Source organism: Rosa rugosa, chromosome 6 (assembly GCF_958449725.1).
Source record: "Rosa rugosa chromosome 6, drRosRugo1.1, whole genome shotgun sequence".
Classification (NCBI taxonomy): domain Eukaryota; kingdom Viridiplantae; phylum Streptophyta; class Magnoliopsida; order Rosales; family Rosaceae; genus Rosa; species Rosa rugosa.
The window spans coordinates 10052010-10076567 of record NC_084825.1 but is presented as its reverse complement, the minus strand read 5'-3'; the positions used below and the strand labels follow the sequence as shown (position 1 = coordinate 10076567).

Below are 24558 nucleotides of genomic sequence, written 5' to 3'. Positions count from 1 at the left end.
GTTGAGCTGCCTGTTCCACCTGTTGTGGAGGCCGCAAATGTTGTAGATCCCATTCGTTTGTCAAAGTTGGCAAAGGAGATATCGAGGTTGGGAGGAGTCCCATTTCAGGGAGGTACGGATCACATGTTGGCAGATCAATGGATCGAGAACATGAAGACCTACTTCGAGATGGTCGTCTGCGACGACATTGAGAAGAGGAAGATTGCCACATTTATGCTCCAAGGCGATGCACGGGTGTGGTGGAACGGCACACAGAGGGTGATGGATGTGTCCACCATGACCTGGGACGGTTTTGTGGAACTGTTCAGGAGGAAGTACTTTCCGCCTTCTGTGAGGGAGCAATTGGAAAGAGATTTTGTCTCGTTAGTCCAAGGGACTAAGAGTGTGAGGGAGTATGAGGCTGAGTTCTCAAGGTTGTACCGCTTTGTAAGGCAGATGGATGCTGAGAGCTTAGCTATGAAGTTTCAGTGGGGACTGAATGCTTCAATCCGGCGCGATGTCGCTGTTCTGGAATTGAAGACGGTGGAACTCATTTTCGCTAAGGCTATGGCCATTGAGCAGGAGAACCTGACTTTCCAGGAACAGGAATCGGCTGAGAGGGATTTTCAAAGAAAGGGAAAGGCAATTGCGGGGAGCAGTAAAGCATCTGGAAATCGAAGTGGATTCTGGAAGAGACAGAGGACTAATCAGCAGGCGCCAGCTAGGGCTGCAGCTGCACCTGCTAGGGTTGCACCTAATAGGCCGGTGGCGAACCCGAAGTGTTTCAATTGCAATGAGATGGGCCATGTTGCTCGAGTTTGCACGAAACCTAAGAACTTGGCATGCTTCACATGTGGCCAGATGGGGCACTTCTCAAGGGATTGTACCCAGCAGGGTAGGGGACAAGGGAATCAGCAGAGGCAACTGCCTCAGGGGCAGGCTAGAGTGTTTGCTATTGGTCAGCAGAATGCCGGAGTGGAAGGTACCTTATCCTTATTTGATTTCTTTGCTAGGGTGTTATTTGATACGGGAGCGTCCCACTCTTTCATATCTAGTTCTGTGGTTGATATGTTAGGTTTGACTCCTAGGCCTCTTGCTAGACCCTTGTGTGTTATTTCCCCACTTGGTGTTTCCCTTGAGCTTGATATGTTTTGTGATGCATGTCCAATTGTGATTGGTGGTAAGGAGTTTACCGCGACCTTGATTGTGTTAGCAGATCATAAGTATGATGTCATTTTGGGTATTGATTGGCTGAGGCCAAATCATGCTACGATTGATTGCTTTGAAATGGTAGTGTCATTTCATATACCTGGACAGCCAGTGTTTCGTTATCGGTGTCTTAGGTCAGATACTGCTATGAGGGCAGGATTCTTAGCTCACGTGGAGTCAGTGAGTTGTGCTGCGGTTATGACAGAGATTTCTGTGGTTTCCGAGTACAGTGATGTATTTCAGGATATACCAGGGTTACCTCCAAGGAGGGTAGTGGACTTTGCTATCGATGTGATACCAGGTACTGCACCTGTATCTATGGCACCATTTCGGATGGCACCAGCTGAACTTAGAGAGTTGAAGGAGCAAATTGATGGTTTACTTGAGCAGGGGTTCATTAGACCTAGTACTTCTCCTTGGGGTGCACCTGTGGTGTTTGCGAAGAAGAAGGATGGTTCACTAAGGTTGTGTGTGGATTATCGGCAGTTGAACAAGGTGACGATTAAGAATAGGTACCCTTTACCTAGGATTGATGACTTGTTTGACCAGCTTAAGAAAGCTACTGTATTCTCGAAGATTGATTTGAGATCTGGATATCACCAGTTGAGGGTGAAGGACGAGGATATTCCTAAGACTGCTTTTAGGACCAGGTATGGACACTTTGAGTTTGTTGTCATGCCTTTTGGTCTAACCAATGCACCTGCTGCATTTATGGACTTGATGAACCGTATGTTCAGTCCGTACTTGGATAAGTTCGTGGTAGTGTTCGTGGATGATATTTTGGTTTATTCCAAGACGTTGGAAGATCATGATAGGCATCTGCGGATTGCACTACAGATTTTGAGAGAAAAGGAGTTGTTTGCGAAATTCGAGAAGTGCGAATTTTGGCAAAGAGAAGTTAAGTTCCTTGGTCATGTAGTTTCGAAGGATGGAGTCTCTGTGGATCCTTCTAAGGTGGAAGCAGTGATGAACTGGGGCCAACCCACTACAGTTACTGAGGTACGTAGTTTTCTGGGTTTGGCAGGTTATTATCGGAGATTCATTGAAGGATTTGCTAGTATTGCTTCAGCTTTGACCAAGTTGACCAGGAAGGATGTTCAGTTTGTGTGGACTGAGAAATGTGAGCGAGCATTCAATGAGTTGAAGAGAAGATTGACCACAGCCCCAGTGTTGACTATTCCCACAAGCGGTGGTGGTTTAGTCATCTATAGTGATGCATCTCATCAGGGTTTGGGGTGTGTGTTGATGCAGCATGGCGGTGTTGTCGCTTATGGCTCTAGACAGTTGAAGGTGCATGAGCGTAATTATCCCACTCATGATTTGGAGTTGGCTGCAGTTGTGTTTGCCTTGAAAATTTGGAGGCATTACTTGTATGGAGAGAAGTTCGAACTCTTTTCGGATCATAAGAGTTTGAAGTATCTGTTCTCTCAGAAGGAGTTGAACATGAGACAGAGAAGGTGGATGGAGCTCATAAAGGACTATGATTTCACCTTGGAGTATCATCCAGGAAAGGCCAATGTGGTGGCGGATGCTTTGAGTAGGAAGCCCAGAGGTATTGTTGCTTCTGTTATGGTCCAGGAGTGGCTTATGTTGGAGACTGCATCTGAATTTGACCTTGTACAACCAAGAGTTGAGAATGGGAGTTTCCTTGGAAGTATCACGGTACAGCCTACCCTGATTTCCAGGATTATTCAGGGTCAAGCGCAGGATGTGTTCTCACGTGCAAGGCTGGCAGAGTTAGTTGCAGATTTGATTGATGATTGTCCTTCTGAGTGGGCAGTTGGATCCGATGGTGGTTTGAGGTTGAGATCGAGGTTGTGTGTTCCGGATTGTGATGAACTCAAGGGGGAGATCCTTCGGGAAGCACATCGATCTCGATACACTGTACACCCTGGAAATACTAAGATGTATCGGGATTTGCGAAGGCAATTCTGGTGGAATGGGATGAAGAAGGACGTGGCAGAGTATGTTTCCAAGTGTCTTACTTGCCAACGTGTGAAGGCTGAGCATCAGAGACCTGCAGGTATGTTGAAGCCATTACCTATTCCCGTGTGGAAATGGGAGCAGATCTCAATGGATTTTATCACTGGACTGCCTAGGTCCAAACGGAATCACGATGCAGTGTGGGTGATCGTGGACCGTTTGACGAAGTCGGCGCACTTCCTACCTGTGTTAATGATGTATTCGGTTGACAAGTTATGCGAGCTTTACATCGAGGTGATCGTGAAACTTCATGGAGTGCCTGTGTCGATTGTTTCTGATCGTGATGCTCGGTTCACTTCAAAATTTTGGAGCGGTTTCCAAAAGGCCATGGGAACTGACTTAGATATGAGTACGGCATTTCACCCTCAGACTGATGGGCAGACTGAGCGAGTGAATCAGGTGTTGGAGGATATGTTGAGAGCCTGTGTGTTGGACTTCAAGGGAAGTTGGGAGGATCATCTGCCGTTGATTGAATTCTCCTACAACAACAGTTATCACTCCAGTATTGGCATGGCACCATATGAGGCCCTGTATGGTAGGCCATGTAGATCTCCGATCTGCTGGGCAGAAGCGGGAGATAAAGTGTTATTGGGTCCTGAGATTGTGCAGGAGACCACTGAAAAGATTTCAGTTATCAGGGACAGGATTCGAACAGCACAGAGTAGACAGAAGAGTTATGCAGATTTGAAAAGGAGACATGTTGAATTTAATGAGGGTGATCATGTGTTCTTGAAGGTCTCACCCATGAAGGGTGTGGTGAGATTTGGCAAGAAGGGGAAGTTATCACCAAGGTTTGTTGGACCTTTTGAAATTCTGGAAAGGGTAGGAGATTTGGCTTATAGGCTTGCCTTACCTCCTAGTATGTCTGGTGTGCATAATGTGTTCCATGTGTCTATGTTGAAGAAGTATGTCCAGGATGTGTCACATGTGATCGATTATGGCCCGATTGAGGTGCATGCGGATACGACCTTTGTTGTTGAACGTGTTCGTATTCTGGATAGGTCAACAAAGCAACTTCGAAGGAAGGAAGTTGACTTGGTCAAGGTATTGTGGAGTCACCATGACGAGGGTGATGCTTCTTGGGAGTTGGAGTCGGATATGAGAGCGAAGTACCCACAGTTGTTTGTTGATGAGCAAGCGTGAATTTCGGGACGAAATTCCTTTAAGGAGGGTAGAATGTGATGACCTGGATTTCTGTTATTTAATTTTGGTAATTAATAATGGGCCAGTTGTGCGAATAATTATTATTGTGCTTTATTCGTAGATTGTATGTGAAGTGGAATGGTTTTCGTACGTATAAATATTTGAATTTCACAGTTTAGGAGGTCGTGTGAAGTTTGACTTTTTATATGTTGGGATTCTCGGAAAACTTCCTTCACGAAAGTTGTAGAGCGCGTCGATACGAGTTCGTGGACATGCGGAATGTGGGAATTGGAGTTCGTATGAGGAAGTTATGGCTATCGGAAGAAGTTTCCGTTTTAGTATAAATATGGAAAATCTGAAATTTTATTTCATTTTTCCCTTTCCTTTTCCGGAAACCCTTCTCCTCTCTCTCTCTTCTCTCTCGGTCGACTCCTTCAGAAACGAAAATCTTCGACTGACCCGACCCGGACCCGACCCGACTTTTCCGGCGGACTGCGGCGGTCTCCGGCGACGAAACTTTCCAGACAGGTTCGCCTCCTTGCTCCGGTCGTCTCTGTGGTGGTCTCTATCGACGATTCTCCTCCACGACGGCGCTGCAAGGCGGTGCAGTTCGTGGTTTTTCAACCCGACCGGAAAACGCAACTCCGACGTCGGCGGCGCTTCAACCTTGGCCTGGGGAGTTCGCAGCAGCCTCCTTGTGCGAGCTGTGGTGGTTGTTTGGAAGGATACACGTGAAAACTCGATCAACTCAGTTGGGATTACTGTTCACGGCTTGTGAGGTAGTTTTCGATCCCTTATGGCTGTTTTCTGACTTCGAGCTAGTTATGTGTTGGCACAAGCATGCTTAGATGAAGCTTTTTGATGTTGGGAGTTTTGTGAAATATTGAGTTTTGGTCGGCGGCGGTGCGCCTCCGTCTGTGGCGGCGTTCCGGCGGTGTTCCGTCCATGTATGAGACAGTTTCTGGTATTATATGTCTTCTACTCGTTGATACGAGCGTTTCGATATATAATATGCAAGTTTTGGAGTTCGAATGAATTTGTTATGATTTTTATCGTTTCATATCGATGAATTTATTCGATCCGTGAGGATTTGAGTATCCGATCGACTTGTGGTTTGGACACATCGATCATGGAAGTGTTCCGGTGACCTTGGGAGGTCTCGGATGTGGTTTTGCCTCGATTGGCGCCACTTTGGGGATTTTAGTCCAAAACAGGGGTTTCGGATTTAAATCAAATGTGAATCGTTACTAAGTGGATACCGTTGTGATTAGGTACTTGACGAAGTATTTGGACGGTTAATTGGCGGATTGACTGTTTTGTTCTTGGTTGAAGACGCAGCGGGAATTCAAGGTGAGTAAATCTCACAAGGATCTTTATGAACAGAAGTACCATTATTGATTTGGCGTTAATTATTTAACTGCAAACTATAGTTGGTATTAGTAGGCATTCCTGAGCGAATGACTACATATATATATATTTACGTGAAATATATATATTCATGTGGATGGTATTTGATGAATAATATGCATGATGATGCTTATATTATTGTTGAATATGATTTTTCATGGAAACAATATTGTGGAAAAAGATGTTTTCTATTGTTGAAATGTATTGATGTTTGATGTTACATTTTTGAGTCAAGCGTGACTCATTTAAATGTATTGGTCTTTGTACCAAGAGTTACAGATGGTGAGCAGGGATAAGGAAAGCCGAGATTAGATGTTAGTAACGTTTTAGGTCAGGTGTGACTTACTTAACGTTCGACTTTGAGACCGGACAGGGTCTGAAAGTCATAGGTCACAGATGGTGACAGGTTGCAGATGGCGACCTTGATGTTTGATTTCATGATCAGACGGGGTCTGAAATCATATGTCACAGATGGTGACAGGTCGCAGATGGTGACCAAGGCAGGAAGTTGGTAATCACGTCCTTGGTAGGACGAGTGATTACGATTTCAATAGAGCTCTAGTCTGTCTGTCATGATAGCTTATGGGAGTAACGGTCGAGGTTGCTTGAGACTCATAGGTATGCAGCTTAAAGGAGAGTTCGGATGGCATTCTTCTTTAATTGTCTAGATGAGACTTGAATTGCTACTTGATGGTTAAGTTAGCAAATAGGGCATGGTCATAGTGGTGACTCATGTTGTCCTTTCTATGGAAAGGATATGGAATGTTAGAAGGAAATCATGGTGGCATGTTCCTTAAGTAGATTGACGTGAGTTGTTGATTGATGTTCATGAGTTACTCATACGAGCTTGAAGAAGCTTACCGGGTTTGTTGTTTGGCAACCCCGGTGTACCATTCAATGGTGTAGGGGCTAATCCTGCAGGTCAGGAAAATCGTGGCTGAAGCTGAAGGAGCTTGTTGGCAGCAGAACGGGTAGGAAGCAATTTTTGTTGGCTTTGCCAATATATGACTTCCGCTATGCAGTAAGCTCTGAGGAGCATTTACGTTTTATTTTGTGATGACAATTTAAATTCGTAAATTTTTGTAATATATAACTCTGTGGAGCGAGTGTATATTAACTTGGATGGTTCAGTGTATCAGTAAGTACTTGTTTTAAGGGAAAGATGTTCCAGGTATTTGTATTGATGACTGAACATTCACGCATGTATAATTATGGGATTATATATATCGATTTTTATTGTTGTTAAAAATCAGGGGCGTGACAAGATGAGACTTGAATTGCTTCTTGATGGTTAAGTTAGCAAATAGAACATTATCACAGCGGTGATTTATGTTGTCATTTCGGTGGAAAGGATATGGAATGTTAGAAGGAATCATGGTTGCATGTTTTCCTTATGCTGATTTGTGTGAGTTGTTGATTGATGTTCATGAGTTACTCATACGGGCTTGCAAAAGCTTACCGGGTTTGTTGTGTGGCAACCCGATGCACCATTCAAATGGTATAGGTGTTAATCCTGCAAGTCAGGGTAATCGTGGCTGAAGCTGAGGTAGCTTGTTAGCAGCAGAACGAGTAGGCCAGGGAAGCAAATTTTGTTGGCTTTGCCAGTGTATGACTTCAGCTATGTAGTAAGCTCTAAGGAGCATTTACGTTTTATTTTGTGATGGCAATTTAATTCATAAGTTTTGTAATATATAACTCTGTGGAGTGGGTCAATATTTGAAATTGTGGGTTCAGGGCATCAATATGTACTTGCTGTAAAGGGAAGATGTCTCCATGTACTTTGCATTGATGGCTGAACAATAGCGCATGTATAATTATGGGATTATATATCGATTTTCATGTGTGTAAAATCAGGGGCGTGACACGTAGGGAGTCAACAGTGATATCATATGGTATTGGACCAGTAAATGGACACTCTTGCTGCCCATAGCCGGTAAGGAAAGTGAATGAAATATATTGATGGATTTGGCTATGATCGGCAGTTGGCCTGGCTTTCCAGGTACGGGAAATCAAAGTTTTGGTCACAGGTGAGTTGGAAATCCTGCATGTGAGTATCTCTGAGCTCAAGTTTATTTAGCATACTGCATATGACTTATAAAAGAAAATAAATGTTTGTGGTTGCCACATTTTCAAATGTTTTCGCTAAACGTGCACATACTATGTAATACATATTTTTCAAGTATATTATTTTCAAACCTAGCATGGTAGGGTCGGCCCTTGTTGGGCAAGCGAGGACGAAAGCTCACCCCTACAACAGCGTGCAGGTTTCGAGTATGTGGTCGGGGAGCATGCAGAGGAGGCACATGGTCCAGCTTGGTGTATTTCTTTTTGACTTTATCAATTTAAGGTTTTAGTCCTTTATCGGACTTTGAAGTCTGATTACACACATTTTTATACGCCTAATTACGTTCTAAACACTAGAATTAAGCTAATCTCCAAAGTTATTATTATGTAATTAATCTATTTTTATTTATGTTGTAGTAAATAAACGGAGTTGTGGATTTTGGAAGAAGTTGTGCGAAATTAGAGCAAAATGGGGTTTTCGACAAAATGACGAAAAGTCAACTGATTGACCATCGGGTCAACCAAGTCAACTTGGCCCAATAGCAAGAAGTCCGAGACCCAAGACTAAAGAAGACACAAGTGAAGACCCAAACTCATTTGTATTACATCTTTGTATTCAAATTTCAAATTCAAAATTGATGTAATGACAGAGGGTCACTTACACCGTCGGTGCATAGAATAATTTCCAGTAATGACAATAATAGTTAGTGGACCACACACCTCACACACATCACACATATGGATGGAGATATTTATTTGTGTTCACACTAGGCACACACTCACTTATACTTTTGCCCTCCTATTTTCTTTATATTTTCCAAAATGTTTTCTACACTTCTAATTCTCTACATTTTTATTAGGTTGTTTTAGTTTTTTCATTTTACCCATTTTCTATTTGTTTTTGAGCCATTGGATCTAGGGTACAAGTCCAATGTTGACCCTAGAACCCAAGGGGGTATTTAAATACCTTTGCACACACATTGCATAAGCTTAAAACCAATTTTTCTACCTAGGCCTTTTGGTCGAATGTAGAGACCTCTCCTCCATTTTCCATCTTATCTCTCATACTCTCTCTCCTCCATTTTTAAATCTCTTATCATTTTCTCTCAAAATTGGAAGGAGCAATTAAGGGGCTTTCACTTCACATCATCAAGGCTTCATCACCACAAGGGATTTTGAATTTGGTAAAGAGTGGGGGCTTAATATCAAGTTGGGTTCATGTTTGTCTATAGCAAATTGTGAGCTTAATTTGTGTTCCTTCTCTCCTGTATCATTTCTCTTAATTTCTTATGTATTTGAGTATGGGTAGTGAGTAGTTCAATTTTGGGAGTTAGGGTTGTGAAGCCCTAACTCATCTTGTATAAATATTGATGCTTTACTTTTAATAAATGCAATTTCCTTTGTGTATGCTTTAAATCCGAATTTATTGATCCTTAGAATCATGTTTCTAGGCTTTGTCAACCTTTGAAATTATGTTGTCAGCAATTGTGATGAATAGATTGATAAATTGACAACTTATTAGTCTTGTGGCATCTAGGATTTAAGTGTGGTGACCATTAGCTAGCTTAATTGTAGCTTAAGCTTGCTTGGGTCTCTATTATCTTGCTCTCTAGGCCTCTACGTTTGGATATTGCGGCCTTAACCGGCGTAATGCCAAAATTAGAGAGTCGATTGTGGCCTTAACGAGCATAGTCAATACACCAAAAGGATAATTGGTTTAGTATCCTTAACCGGTACTAGATACGGGACTCGACACATATAGGAAATGCATGCATTCACTACACCACAAACAGTCATCTATAGCGGCCAAAAAACGCTATAGTATCATGTCATAGCGTTATAGAAAACGCTATGACAGCCCCCGCTATGGTAGGTTTGTTGCTTTAGATAGCGTTTTTCAGAAACGCTATCTATATACGTCTATAAGCATAGCGTTTACAAAATGCTACAGATTAGTTTTTCATAGCATTTTTGAATTGCTATAAAAATACTTTCGATAGCGTTTTTGAAATGCTATTAGCTTATTATTCATAGCATTTATAAACTGCTGTTGTCATATATATATAATGGCTTTTAGATAACAACCATAACATTTAAGGAATGCTATCATTCTTCTTTTAATAGCGTTTTGTCATTGTTTCTGTACACTTATTATAGTATTTCAATAATGTCATCTAAACATTTGTGTCAAACTGAAAATAGTTTCAAATAATGACAGCCATAAAAATAATAATTCATTTAATGGTTCAAAATGATACATAATTAATTTGTACCATACAAGAAATTCAAAAACTAGTACAACCAACAAGTTGTGTCTTTGGATCCAATATGGACTACTAACTGAAATTTAACAAAGTAGAAAAACATAATAACTAATTTACTGCATTACTATTGAATTGAGGTAGCTCATCATCTTCAACAATAGACTGCTACAAAACAGAAGACAAAATCATGATTAGGTAAGTTGAAAAGTTTGCTAATCGATCACAAGTAGCAGCATCACTAGACATGGCATGACCACTACATATATAAAACATATTACCAGATTTTCAAAGAATAATAACTTTGATGAGAACACAAAAAAAGAACCTAGCTGATTTTGTTTCCAGGTACATCGACAGCATACATCTAAACTGTTGAATTTCATCATTTCTGAGATCTTTGCAGCAGGAAGATCCACGTAGCATCCTTGTCTTATCTGAAATACCTCATGGAACTTATGTCCAACATGATGCATTAATTCTACTGATGGCTCTGTGGAAGGTAAAGTTGCGTCAAAGATCAACTGTTTGAAGAAAACAAAATCTAAAAGTTTGTCAACTGAACCAAATAAAGGCTATATATCAGCAAAAACAAAATTTGGTATATATAGGAACAGTTTGAATGGTATTTAATACTATCTTCTTTTATCCATAATCATTATCAGCCAGTTACCATGCGTGATGGATCTGGTGAGTGCAAGAGAACAACTGTACCTGACATAACAGGATTACACAATGCACGTTGATATTTTGACTCAGACAAAAACCTTCTGCCTCTCTTCTATAGTTAACGGAGAACTAAATCCACGGGAAGATAAATCTCTTCGAGGGCTGTCATAGTTACCAGTTGGACTAAACAGAGAAAAACCTTCTGCTGCAACACTTGACCCAAGTCGTGTTCTAAGTGTTAAAAGACAATCTATAACAGTCTTCATAGATCCCTGCACAATAATATAAACCAGAAAATGAGTAAGAGGGAACTTATGAACAAGGAAAATCTCACAAAGATACCAGACATTCAATCACCCTCGTCAACAGAACAAAGTCTAAGCCTGTTCAATAGCCTACATAAAATGGTACCATCAATCAATACTGATCTCAAGTCCTCAGGAAGTAAACTATTTAACCACTCCACTAAAAACGCTAGCCGCTTGCCTGCAAAGTACGTTACAGAAATATGAGCAAGGTTTTAGATTGATTCACAATGTAGCGGAAAAGTGGATTCGGCCAGCTATCCTTACCTTCAGTCTCACCAGTACCATTTACAACTCGTCCAAACATATCCCCATTAGCAGGAACACTTGAAGTCGAGGTTCCTCCCTTTTCAGTTTTTGTGGTTACCAGAAGAGGAATCCATCATTAAAAACTTCGGAGTGACATCTAGCTTGGGAGCTCCACTCTAAAGCTCATGGCAAGCACTACTACTTTATTTTATAAGAACAATTCTGAAAGATGAGAACTTTAAATCAATGAAAGGGTACTAGCCATGAAAGACGGAAACTTTAAATTAATGCAAGACAAATAAGCTAAATAATCACTCGTAGATAATCAACTTTTATGTTAAGTTCACATTCTCTATAGAAGGAATTAAGATTAATAAAGAAGAAAAAAGTTTAATCTGACATATGATGCATAGAATAATCTGAACTAATAGCATTCACATGCATGCATGCATATATATATATATATATATATATATATATATATATATATATATATATATATATATATCACTTTTTTATTTAATTTTTTTGAAGGAATTAAGATTAATAAAGAAGAAATTAAGATTAATAAAGAAGAAATTAATCTTAATAAAGAAGGAATTAACTTCTATATATCACTATAGAAGGAATTAAGATTAATAAAGAAGAAAAAAGTTTAATCTGACATATGATGCATAGAATAATCTGAACTAATAGCATTCACATGCATGCATACATACATATATATATATATATATATATATATATATATATATATATATATATATCACTTTTTTATTTAATTTTTTTGAGAATATATCATATGATTATACATAAGAATAGAATTCAAAAATGCAGCTGCAGAGGGCAAAAGCATACCTTGGATTATTAACCTGAGTATTAGTCTGGGACGATGCTCTACAAAAGAACCTGTATTTGAAGGACTTAACAATTCATCTGAAACACCATGATTGCAAATAAAGATACAACTCAACACACAAGAAATAAGACAGAGATCAAACAGACTCAGTTTCATATACAATGATTCTGTACATGCATCAAGAACAATATGACCAGCAAAACTAAACAGAATGGGGAAAACAGAGACAAAAATCCAACCTGAGAGAATGGCCTTATTAAGCTAATGGACCAAATAATGTTCATAAAGCTAAAAATCATTTTCACCTAGTGTCTAATCAAGTCCAATTAATTTGAAATTTCAGTAAACTTTATGCTGACATTTTGCCCAACAAACAACACCACATGCCCAAGGCTAATTGAATCTTAAGCTCAAACAAGCCAAATTGAATCTTTCAGATACAATCAACAGTGAAGCATTTAGAAAGCATAAGACCCAAGAAAATAGATACGTACCCACATTGTATAGAGCTTGAAGAACCAAATAAAAAATATAAACCTGCAATTACCCAAAAAAAAAAAATCAATACAAGGAGAAAGGTGACAAGCAACAAGAGAATGAAATATATTGGTCTGTCGGCAATGTAAGCAATTAACAAGTAAGAATAGTAGTGAACAACAATGTCTTCCCTCTGAGAGAGAGAGAGAGAGAGAGAGAGAGCGAGAGAGAGAGAGAGAGAGAGAGAGAGAGAGAGAGAGAGAGAGAGAGAGAGAGAGTTAATTGCAGAAAATAGAAGCGAGTATATGCTTAATTAACCGTTACCTTCAAAGAGAAATTTAATCCTTTGCAAAGCTCTCCTGGTTTTGAGTCTGTATGAAAAGTTGGGAACACAAATTGTGAGATAATTGGAGTGCTAGCTTTGCATTTCAAAACCGTGTTTTTTTTTTTTTTTGAAAAGGGCCGGTGCGGCTGCCCTCACGCCTTGAATAATGAAACTGTCGAATACATGGGGGGGACATTTAGCCTAAACCCCTGATTACAATAGGCATAAAGAGTACGACCCGAACTGATATCAGGAAACTCTACAAAAAACATGTATTCAAATAAGCACCAACTAGCAAAGAGCGCACTACTGGCTTCTCCATTTGCTTTAACATTGCGGTGACATAACAGAAAGATAACTCGATGACTACGAAGCATAATTACCATAGGCACAGCTTTTCTGATATGTTGCCGTCGGGAGAGAACTCCTACGACACGCAGTTTCACCCTGCCACTAGGAGGCAGCGACCATTTGACCAAGCAAGGAACTCGCCGCCTACCTAGAGCAGAAACTTTACTGCCACTAGAATACAGCGACCATTTGCTAACGCAAGGAACTCGCCGCCTAGCTAGAGCAGAAACATTACTGCCACTAGAAGACAGCGACCATTTGCTAACGCAAGGAACTCGCTGCCTACCTAGGACAGACCAGGCACACAAAGGGTGCAGTCCGGGACCAAGCCCACGTCGCCCTACCACAACTCGGTAGGGACTTATTACCGGCATAAAGCCACCATTACCTGAAAAAGACAAACAACAATAAAACTTAAAACAATAAAGCGAATTTGGGCCCAGAGCCCAGGCCCAAAACGCACATAGCCCAACCAAAGAGGGGCTCAGACTGCAAGCCGCACGCCGCCGTCCTGCAAGCCAGATCCACACCGTCCGACTGGCATGAATCCGCCTGCGAGGAGCACCGTCTCTCTCAGCCCTCCGATCACCGTGAGTCCACCCATCCCACCACCGAGACGCCACACAGCTGCGCCGCAAAGCATCGCGCCACCCCGGCTTGAGTCTGATCGGCAACAGCATCCTGATCCTCAGAAAGAATAGATCCAGATCTGGATCGACTCTGCCCAGAACACCAAATCGCCGCCCACGCCCAGAACTCAGAAGCAAAGATGACACCAGATCATGCCGCCGCTCAACAGCGCCGCTCCTCCGCTCCACACCTGCAGACGTCCACCAGCTGCGAAGTGCAGATCGAGAACTCACAGACCGACCACAACCTGCCACCTTCCCACGGCCACGTCTTCGCCTGAGCCCCCCTCCGGAATGCGTAAAATCAACACAGACCCGTCCGACGACGACGTCCCAAGGACGCGCCGCCGGACGGAGCATCACTCTCTGTCAGGAAAACCAGGCGCGTGAGGCGCGTTCTTTTTTCTCTTTTTTGTGTGTAGGCTGACAATTCGTCTGTTCTTTTCAAAACCGTGTTTATTAACCAAAAGATAAGATAAATTTTAAAGGGGATGGAAAGTGAAAAAACTAACATTAGTTTGATGGTTATTAACGATGGTATCTTTCATAGCACTATTATTGTCGTAGCATGTCATTCAAAACACTTCACTTCTTACTATTCCATTTTATGACTCAAACACTACATAAAAACAAAAAAAGATAATGTGGCGGCATCTTTACGTCGCTTCTATAGAGATAAATTTGAACCCTACATTAATTCTTTTTTTTATTTGAATTCTAACTCACCTACTGTTGATGGTTTTTACTATCTTGCTATTTTCTTTGTAAATTGGCTTTCTAAAAACATTGTGTTCGATAAATTGTCTTAAATAAATAAAGAAAAAAAACAACTTAATAAGCAATACTTGCTTGTCTTACTTGTCTTGAAACACTTTCTTGAACATTTGTACGGAATTTAATAGGTATGTATTTCTACGTACCATGAGTAAAATGGACAGCTAATTAGTTGCACGGAAAATAATCTTGCACGAATGATTCGAGTTATACTAACTAAATTGTACGTTCGTGGCAATCACCACCACCTAGTAGCTAGCTAGTAGACATAATTTCCCATTAAGCCCAGCAAATTTGTAAAAGTTGTACCAGTTGACTCTATCCTTGTTTCCCACTAATTATGGTCAAAAACCTAGCCACATACACATCGTAAACTCTCTTTGCTTGTTAACCTTATGATTTCTTAAGCGTCAAAACTTGGATGTGGATGGCACACATAATTGTCGACACACGCTAATTCTTGGTATGGTAGGTCAATGTTTATGTGGTTCCTATCAAGCTATACGTAGGTGCTCAGTTAAAGTAGATAAACGTTGGAATTTATTCTCTCATAATTGAAGCAATGAAACTAAGTTCTGTACCAAATTCATAAATTGAAATTTCTAATTATTAAAAATCCAACCAATTCAAGTTTTACACAAATAATTTAAAACTACAAAAACAAACATTTAAATCATATGTATTACATATTAAAGCAATCTAAATATCAGGTAATTAGGAACAACGATTCTATTTTGAAGGAATGAAACTAAGTTCTGTACCAAATTCATAAATTGAAATTTTTAATTACTAAAAATCCATCCAATTCAAGCTTTACACAAAATCAAAAGATTAACAAAAATATTATACTAAATAAATCTGATGAATAGGTAATTTGAATTACGAATATGATATATGTACCTATTTGAAAGAAAGTCTCCAACCCATAAGAAAATTATGAAATAAACCTCATGAATAGGTCGTTTGAAATTGAAATCATATGCAACTTTGTGAAAGGTCTCCACCCAAAAAAAAATGACGAATGAATTCACTAGCTTCTATATATAGGAAGAAACATACCAAAAATTCATCATTATATGATAATAATGACATTAATGTAAACACCTAAAATTAAGTACTAATAAAAACCTAAAGTGAAGGTAATACCAACAATAACGTGATGAAGTCAATATGATAAGTAAAACACATTCAAACCGATCGAGTTCGACTTACTGATTGATATCAAGGTAATCAAACTTGGTTTGAATGTGTTTTAAACTTTTACCTGGCTCAATCCACTTGACCTGGTTGTATTTCATTCTTTACAGTTTTGTAGATGCGGAAAATAGAAAAAACAAGACTAAAAATAACAATGACTCTCTTTCATCGAGCCTTTTTTATTGAAACCCTAGCGGCGCCGACGTCCACCCGTGCAGCCGAGCATGCCGACGGCGGTCATCCCCGCCCTCGTGTGAAGCGCCAAGCGCATCCCGGTGCTGGTCTTCTCTCTATGGCTTTGCTAGGGCTGTTTCTCCAAATCTTGATTTCGATTGAGATCGGAGCATTCCAAACTATTGCTGCTGATTTGCTGGTGAAGGTGACATGGATTCCTCCTGTTGTGCGTCTGCCCTGTTGGGTAGGCGATGGTGAAGTGGCCTATATGCGGTTCCGGGGTGGTCGGGCGTACGGCAAGGCTGTTGGTAGCGTCTGTGAAGGCAGGGTGACTGCGATGGGGGTGCTAGTGACGCAGAGGAGTGACAACGGTGTTTGTGACTGTGATGGGGATTTTCCTCGGTCAAGCCTAGGAGAAGGCCCTCCGTTCATTGATCATATAGAGGACGACAGAGAAGGAGCAGTTCTATGGGACGGCGGAACAGTGGGAATCAGTGGGGAAGATCGTTTATGGACCTCCCATTGTTCAGAGATGGCGGCGACGGCGTGGTGGCCGGTGAGTGGGTTCAGGCTGGTCGGAAGTCTACTGGGTCGGCCGGAGTTAGTATCTCAGGTGGAGGCGCGATTGCTTTGGTGGCTGACTGAGGTGCAGCTAGGGTTTTCTCTAGATGGGTCTCTTAGGCTGTTAGTTGGGCTTGGAGTGTGGCTGCTAATTTTTGGGCTTGACCTGGGCCTGGAACAAGGTTCTTTGGCCTTGGTCTCAAGTTCTAGGCTATTTTGGGATAAGTCATCGGCAAAGAAGCTCAAGCCTCTTAGGAAAGAGGAGAAATTGGTGAATGGATTACCGGAATTCACCGTGGTGGAGGCAGATCATGGTTCCAACCCATCACTGGGTAAGGAACCAATAGTTGTTTGATAGGTTGATCCTAGTTACTATTGTCTATGCTGGTAGAGGTACCTCTATGCGTCTTGTGGAAGTACTTGGTTTTAACGTACCACAATTGCGTGCTTGGCGTGTGAGACTAAGTAGAATAGATTGCCTGCAAGGCGAGGTGTTTGTATGTGGCATAGACTACTCAGAGCATAAATGTTTTATTGGAGTAGTCTTCTGTACTATTTCTTAATCTATGAACGGAGCATACTATTGGTATGTCTCAAATTTGATCAAAAAAAAAAATACCAACAATAACGTCAATCAAACTACATAATATTGCTAGATGATTTTGACTATTAATCCTATTTAATAGGTGAATGGGGAATTTGATAATGGCAGCTTCAGTAATTCTTAACAACATTGGGTTTTAATATTTACCCTATTTAATAGGTTTTTTTATTTTGAATAAACCTAATTAATTGGTTTAGGAGTATATTAAAACACTCTTATGGATGAGTTTATTCTAAAAGGGGTGTGTGAATTTGGGTGTAGAATCAAATTCCCCCAATATAAGAGATATGAATAGAACCACTCGACAAATAAAGATAGAGTAGACAGAATAAATAATGTGATGAGAGTGAAGTTAAAAAGTTTAAGATTGAAATTTAAATTATTTGTACCCATCAATGGTGTTTTTCTCCCTACATCAAAGTTAATAAGACCATTCGAGTTCATATTACCCAAATGTAAAAATGACAAAAAAAAATATAAATATATATTTGGAGATCATTTTCCATTGAAGAAGAAAGAAGAGAACAAAGGACTACTACTAGCTAGCTTGATATACAATCCTAGCTAACAATTAGGCGAAAAGCATGAAACTTAGGCCAAACTCATCAAACATGTAATCATATATATATATATATATATATATATATATATATATATATATATATATATATACAGTCCGGCTACACTAAGGATGTCCTTAGTTTTTCTTAGGTACGAATTTCCGGTTTTCACCCACTTTCCGATCAAATTTTCACATCTTAACCGTTCAGTTTTTAGGCCCTAATGTATAGATCACCTCTGCAAAATTTCAGCCAAATTGGTGATCATTAAGGCATCCAAAACTGCAAATTACAACAATGTAAACGAACGGTTCCGGTTCGACAGATTCGGTTCGTTCGTGTAAATTGCAGTTTTGGACGCCTTAACGATCACCAAATTGGCTAAAATTTTGCAGAGGTGATCCATACATTAGGACCTAAAAACTGAACGGTTAAGATGTGAAAATGTGATCGGAAAGTGGGTGAAAACAGTAAATCCGTTCCATAAGAAAAACTAAGGACATCCTTACCTGAGAAAAATCCTATATATATATATATATATATATATATATATATTTTGATATTTGGACCTCTTTTACTAATTTTCACCATTAAACTTTTTTTGCCCATTTTCTTATCTCTCTCTAGTCTACACCGATCAATAGGCGATCATCTTCTTCGTACAGCCATAACTCCTACACCATCCACCCCCACCTACACAACCTTCTCCGACAACAGAAATCCATGGCTATTAGCTACAACCCAAAAAAAAAAAAATGTAGAAGAAAAAGAAGCAGAGCGACATTACTTATAAGTCGATAGCTTTCTGCACCAATTATCCATAGTGCAATATTTTGACTCTCATTATAGGTTATGATTGTATCAACTAAGAACTCTGTATCTTTGTTTAATTGAATTCAAAGAGAGCTGGAGCAAAGGAGTTTGCGTTTGCTCAGTTGGGAATGAAATCAAATATAGATCAAGAGGTGATTACGATTTGCAGCAAAAAAAAAAAAAAAACAGAGAGAGAGAGAGAGAGAGAGAGAGAGAGAGAGAGAGAGAGAGAATATTTAGGCTATGGCAAGGGATTCATATAATCATATGCTCTTTTCATATAATCAAATATAGATCAAGAGGTGCCTAAGATTTGCAGCAAAAAAAATAAATAGAGAGAATATTAAGGCTGTGGCAGGGGATTCATATAATCATATGCTCTTTTCATTCTATTGCTTTTAAATTTGCTTCTAGATATAAGATATATTGAGATGGAGAAAGTCAGTGTGTGTCAGAGCGTTCCTCACAAAAGAGGACATGGATATAGAGGATAATCTCAAAGAGGCGCAACCCAGTGCAAATTTTTTTTTTTTTTTTTGTGTGGAATTTATAAGAAGGGTAAAATAGGATTTTGAATTATTCAAAAACGAATAGAGATCTAAATGCCAATATAAGATGTATGAATAGAATCACTCTTATTTGTCTAATTTTAACCAACTTTTTGTGTATCTTCACCCAATTTTGTCACACACATTATATAACACACTAGAGACTCAGATCTTGTGCCCAATATCGTTTTGGACATGAATAATAAACAAAAAATGTTAAGAGAAATGCCGACCAGAAAGATTCTATACTCGAAGTAAAGCAATAAACTATGTCTCTGACTCTCTCTTGAGAGGACTATCGTCAGTTCCTCTATACGGCGAGCAACAACGACAAAACTTCTCGTCTGCTTCTTTTTTCATATTGCGGTGGCGATAAAATCACTTGTCTGTCTCTTTTTTTTCAGGTGGGGGAGGCATACTTGTTGACAATGGCATAACTATCTGGGGGCCGGAGTGGCCCTCCCCCACCCGCCAAAAAAAAAAAATTTAGAAAATGAAATTATTTTATTGGTAGGCTTGTATTTTTATCATAATTAAAAGTTATTTGACTAAAATTTACAATTATGGCCCCCTCAAATTGAAATTTTAACATTAATTATTGCAGTAAACAGATAACTATAATAATTACCTTAATTAATAGCCTTATGCATCTTATAGAATTCTATGAAATATAAATTAATGAGTGCATTTAAAGGATAATATTAATGCATGCTTGATATATGGCTTTGAAAATGAAGAAAAAATAGTTTTCCTTTCTTGTTATTCAATATTTGTTTGTATTTGAATTTTATAGTAAATTTCAATTGTAAAAAAAAAATGTATCAAAATTTTTGGCCCCGTCAAAGAGAAGTTTCAAGTTCCACCACTGCTTGCTGATGTACATTGGTGGGGATGGGGCTCTGGTTGACCGAATCTAGCATGGAGCAATTCCAATTAGCAGTGATGATGTATCTGCTCTCTATGCGACGATCTGTGTCGGGGAAGGCTATGGTAGAGATCAGGGGTTCGATCTAAACTTGGTGGTGGTTGTGCTGTGCGTCTCTGATCGGGCTCTTCCCTAACTAGGGACTGATTTCTTCATTGCTTGTGACGGAGCTCCTCCTTGGGAAGTAGATGAGGGTGAAGGGCAGGAAATTGATACTTTGATGGCGGTGCCATCCAAGATTGAGGCGCTCTGGATCCCGGATGCTGGTGGAGGGTTTGCGTTGGTGACGGCGGTAACCTCTTCTCTGGCGGCTGGACGGAGGCTGTGGAAGATGGAGGCTGGTCTTGGTTAGTGACTTAGGCCTCCAACTGGGCTTGCTTCTTTGGGATTGGGTTCCTTGTGGGCTGTTTTGATTTGTGTTGGTGGGCTCGGTGGTTCTCGGCCCATCAGCAAAGTGGCATTTTGTTCATTTTATTGTTGGTCATGATGTCTCTTTTCAAGGTGGAGGGCGAGTTGTGAAGAGGGTAGAGTCTGCTACTGCCGAGAGTCAAGTGGAAGGTGTTATGTCACCTTCTACTGATAGTTTAATTTAATTCTTGTTTGGGTCGCAAAAACCAGAGCCTTAGTTGGTTCCATTTTATGTCGGGAAAATTTCACAAACAGAACACCAACTAAAGGCCACTAATAATTTCTATACATAAAGTTTCAAACCGAACATTTTGATACACGAGATCTGAAGCCCAACCCATTATATAGACACAACGTCAATGACGCCGTTAGCCCTTATGCCATTATTCATTAGTCGGAGGGTAATTTAGTACTTTCATCGGTTTCCTCTCTGACTCACTCTCTTATTCCACAGACCCACTACTCTTTGCCCCCATGGGCACGAACTGAAGCTCACCAAGCCAGAGATGAGCCACCACCAGAAGGCCGGCACCATACCTGCTCTCCTCCACCTCCAGAAGTCCCACGATTCTTACTCTCTCCTAGACCCCGAAATTTCCAAAATGGAAAAGCCATAAAATGAAGAACCCAAATCGATGAATCTCCTCTGGCTCTCTCTCTCTCTCTCTCTCTCTCTCTCTCTCTCTCTCTCTCTCTCTCTCTCTCTCTCTCTCTCTCTCTCTCTCTCTCTCTCTCTCTCTCTCTCTCTCTCTCTCTCTCTCTCTCTCCCTCCCTCCCTCCCTCCCTCCCTCCCCACACCCAAACCCAGAAAGCTCAATTCCGGCGACCACAGCATGTCCTTCACCTTCCAAATCCACACCCACCAAACTCAATCCCGGCGACCACCACATGTCCTCCACACATTCGCTTCTCTTCAACACCAATTCGCTCCGGCGAAGCCTTCCGATCGCCTCCCGGAGCCTACGATGCATTGTTGATGGACGCCAGAGGTACTCTCTTGCAGCTAGCCAACCTCGTCGAAGAGGTGCGTTTCGATACCACAATACTTCAATTCCTGATTGAAAATCCCATCACATAATCTAATTTTGCTTCTTGTTATAGGTGTTACTGCAACTCCAGCTGAAATCAAGCAGGGTTTCTCAAAAATCGATATTCATTTCTATATTTAGTTCACGTAATATTGTAGAGATTCATTGTTCTGTGTATGGATGATTAGGGAGATGGGATGCCATTTTGGAAACTAGTTGTTTCTAAAGCCACTGGTTGTTCTGATCTTGATTATTTCGAACATGTCTATCAGGTAATTAGTTTGATGATATATCCAGAGGTTAAGAGCTCACATGGCTGGATTGGATCTCTGCTTGTTGTGCTTTTTCTCAGTGACTAACCGGTCGTAAATGCCAGCCAGCTGCTGCTTCTTGGTGGATTGAATGCTAGCGCCGCCGCTGCTACTACTTATGGTTGTGGTGGTGGTGTTGTTTCAGCCGCCCGTGAAATACTGATCGGATATAGCTGTGAGAGGGAGAGATGGGTGGCCAGAGTAAGAGAGAGAGATAGTGTTGGGTGGCCAGAGTAAGAAAGAGATAGAGACCATTTTACCCCTAAAAGTATGCCAGCTGGGAGAGATCTCACGGCGTCATTGACGTCGTGTACGGAAAGTGGGTCGGTCTTCAAATTCCGTGTACCAAAATGTTTGGTTTGGAACTTTATGTATAGAAATTATTAGTGGCCTTTAGTTGGTGTACTGTTTGCAAAATTTTCCCTTTTATATCTGCTGCGAGGTTTCTTGGTTTTTGTTAGAATAAAGGCGCGTGGATTTTCTAAAAGGTGGGTGTACTCGGGACTTGTTGGGTTCTTGTTATTCTAGAATAGGGATTTCAGAGGTTCTAAGAAACAATTGCTTTATGTTGACCCCATATGGGTGTTTCGTTTTTGTATTACTTGCTAAACTTAATGAAAGGGCTGACCTATTTCGATAAAAAAAGAAGAAAAAAAACACTCTTATTTGTCTAGATTTAGTGTAGACCTTATTTAAAATTTTAAATGAATTAATTTTAGAAAGTGAATCAAATATTCAAAAGTTGAAAATTAATTATTATATGGTGGGAGGGCATGAAAAATGTGGTAGCTAGGTACTCCTACTTTTCGTTATAGAAACCTTTTTCTTATTTTTGTGACGGAGAAAATTGGAATTAAGATCTCATTAAATACTATGGAGAGGGAGTGCATTCGATCAATAACTATTAACTAAGTGATCAAAATTCCTTGTTTTGTCCAAAAGATGATAAATTAATTAGATAGATAGAATTTTACAAAAGCCACGGTATTTTTGTCGTGCAAGTTAATTAACAAGAAAATTGCTCCTATTTGATTAAAAAACACATAGCTTAGTTGATTGCCGAAGTTTCAATATATGCTTATTTCTCCACAAAAGGCCTACGTAGAAATATACGCAGAGCATGCAAAAGATGGAGGACTTTGATGTTTTAGAATCTCCAGACACACAACCAAAAAAAAATCATTAGACTAGAAATTTGCAGAAGTCAATTTTTTTTTTTATTAGAATAAATATACTCCCCTCCCCCTCTTTTTTTTTTTTCCTCTCTTTTTCAATTTTCTGATCTCAATTTTCAAATTATTATAATGATCCTCCTTTTCTCCTCCACAACCAGCATTCATTGTATATGAAAAAACAGTACAGCACAAAGTACCAGACAACAAAGTGCATAGCATTTATCTATTTCTTTAAATATATTAATTTTAACGAATATAAATTGTTGCCATTTTTTTCAAGAAAAGTCCAAACAAACTTATCATGCATTATTGATTATTTTTATAATCAGACCATTGAAACCAGAATTCAAAAAGTTTATTAGCATCTTAAATAAGGACGGAGACAGCCACACCAAACCCCACTCACCAACTAGATATTACGTCATAGTAATGTAGGAGGGAGGTCTCACTCTCTAACCAGTAAACCGGATCATGGACTTAGTTAGCTAGGAAATAAGGTCAGTGGCCATACATGGAATTTGTATGCGCGCTCGACATTCATATATGATATAGGAGAAGTCAAAACTATTACATGAATCACCATCTATTTATAAAAGAAAGGTATATATGTTTGCCGATCCATGCAAGTAGTAGAACTGCTGCAACACCAGGACACTCCAATACCATCGATACATTTCATTATAATTTTACATCAAGATGGCATAGCGCATGCTGTCACATACCATTAGATGATTCATCTCCGTTATCTGCGCAAAATCACCCGACGCCCAAACCCCGTCAGCGCCATGAACATGAGGCTGAGAGAAGCAAGAAAGAACCGAAAATGGCAGGATCACAACGCTAACTATAACCGAAAATCCCTTCCAACCGCGAGATGATGACCTTCTTATAATTGGCAATTCTACTGCCAAGTTCCCGCCTCCTATGTTAACCATGCTCTCATCTGCTACTCTGGGGCTTTTCCTCATGTTTTGGAGATTTTGCCTCATTGTTGCTAGCATATGCCACATCTTTGTTCGACCGAGGACCAGATGGAGCTGTCTTGCCTGAATAAATGGAAAACTGATCAATCAATGGGTTTTGGAAGGGGAAGAAGTTCAAAGGTTTGGAACTAGCTAGTTAGGCCAAACTATTCTATATGGCTTTCGATAATGGCATATGTTGGTGGTGGACTAGCTAGTGATGGTGTTTATCACAATGGTTTATGAGTGCCTTTTAAAGACCTCCAGTTCACTACTTATACGTTTGTGTATGTGGTGTGTGGGGTAATATCAATGCCAACATTCCAACAAATCTACCTAAATTAAATTTCAATCAAAAAGTATACACAAATATTTTAAGCCATACAGGTCCGATCCTGTTGTGGGCTTAACTAGTACGACATAAATTTAGCATATAACATAAAAGTTATACTTTTGTTGTGAACACACCTTTACAGTTGTATTGTACAAGCACTAAGAGGGACCCAAGATGCATATGTAATTATGTATGAAACTCATTTAGTCGGCAGAAGAGAAAAAAAAAGAGAGGGAGGCAAGTAGCAGATAGTATCAAATCAGACAATGGAAGA

At 40.0% G+C, this 24558-nt stretch overlaps 1 protein-coding gene and 1 long non-coding RNA gene across 4 annotated transcripts; both read right to left on the bottom strand.

Moving 5' to 3' along the window:
- Positions 1-10383: 10383 nt before the first annotated feature.
- LOC133717420 (uncharacterized) lies at positions 10384-13047 on the bottom strand. Of its 3 annotated transcripts, XR_009849613.1 has the most exons (7): positions 12930-13047; positions 12623-12665; positions 12128-12178; positions 11288-11491; positions 11073-11201; positions 10761-10987; positions 10384-10570 (listed from the first exon to the last, which is right to left on the bottom strand). It is a non-coding gene; the product is annotated as an uncharacterized LOC133717420 (long non-coding RNA). The 3 variants fall into 3 exon arrangements; XR_009849611.1 differs by having other exon boundaries at positions 10761-11201; XR_009849612.1 differs by having other exon boundaries at positions 10384-10539; positions 10761-11201.
- A 10274-nt stretch (positions 13048-23321) lies between these two features.
- On the bottom strand, positions 23322-24177 carry LOC133717979 (uncharacterized). The gene has a single exon (XM_062144747.1). It carries the CDS (start codon positions 23996-23998, stop codon positions 23675-23677), a length of 324 nt encoding a protein of 107 aa, XP_062000731.1. The 5' UTR covers positions 23999-24177; the 3' UTR covers positions 23322-23674.
- Between the last annotated feature and the right edge of the window lie 381 nt (positions 24178-24558).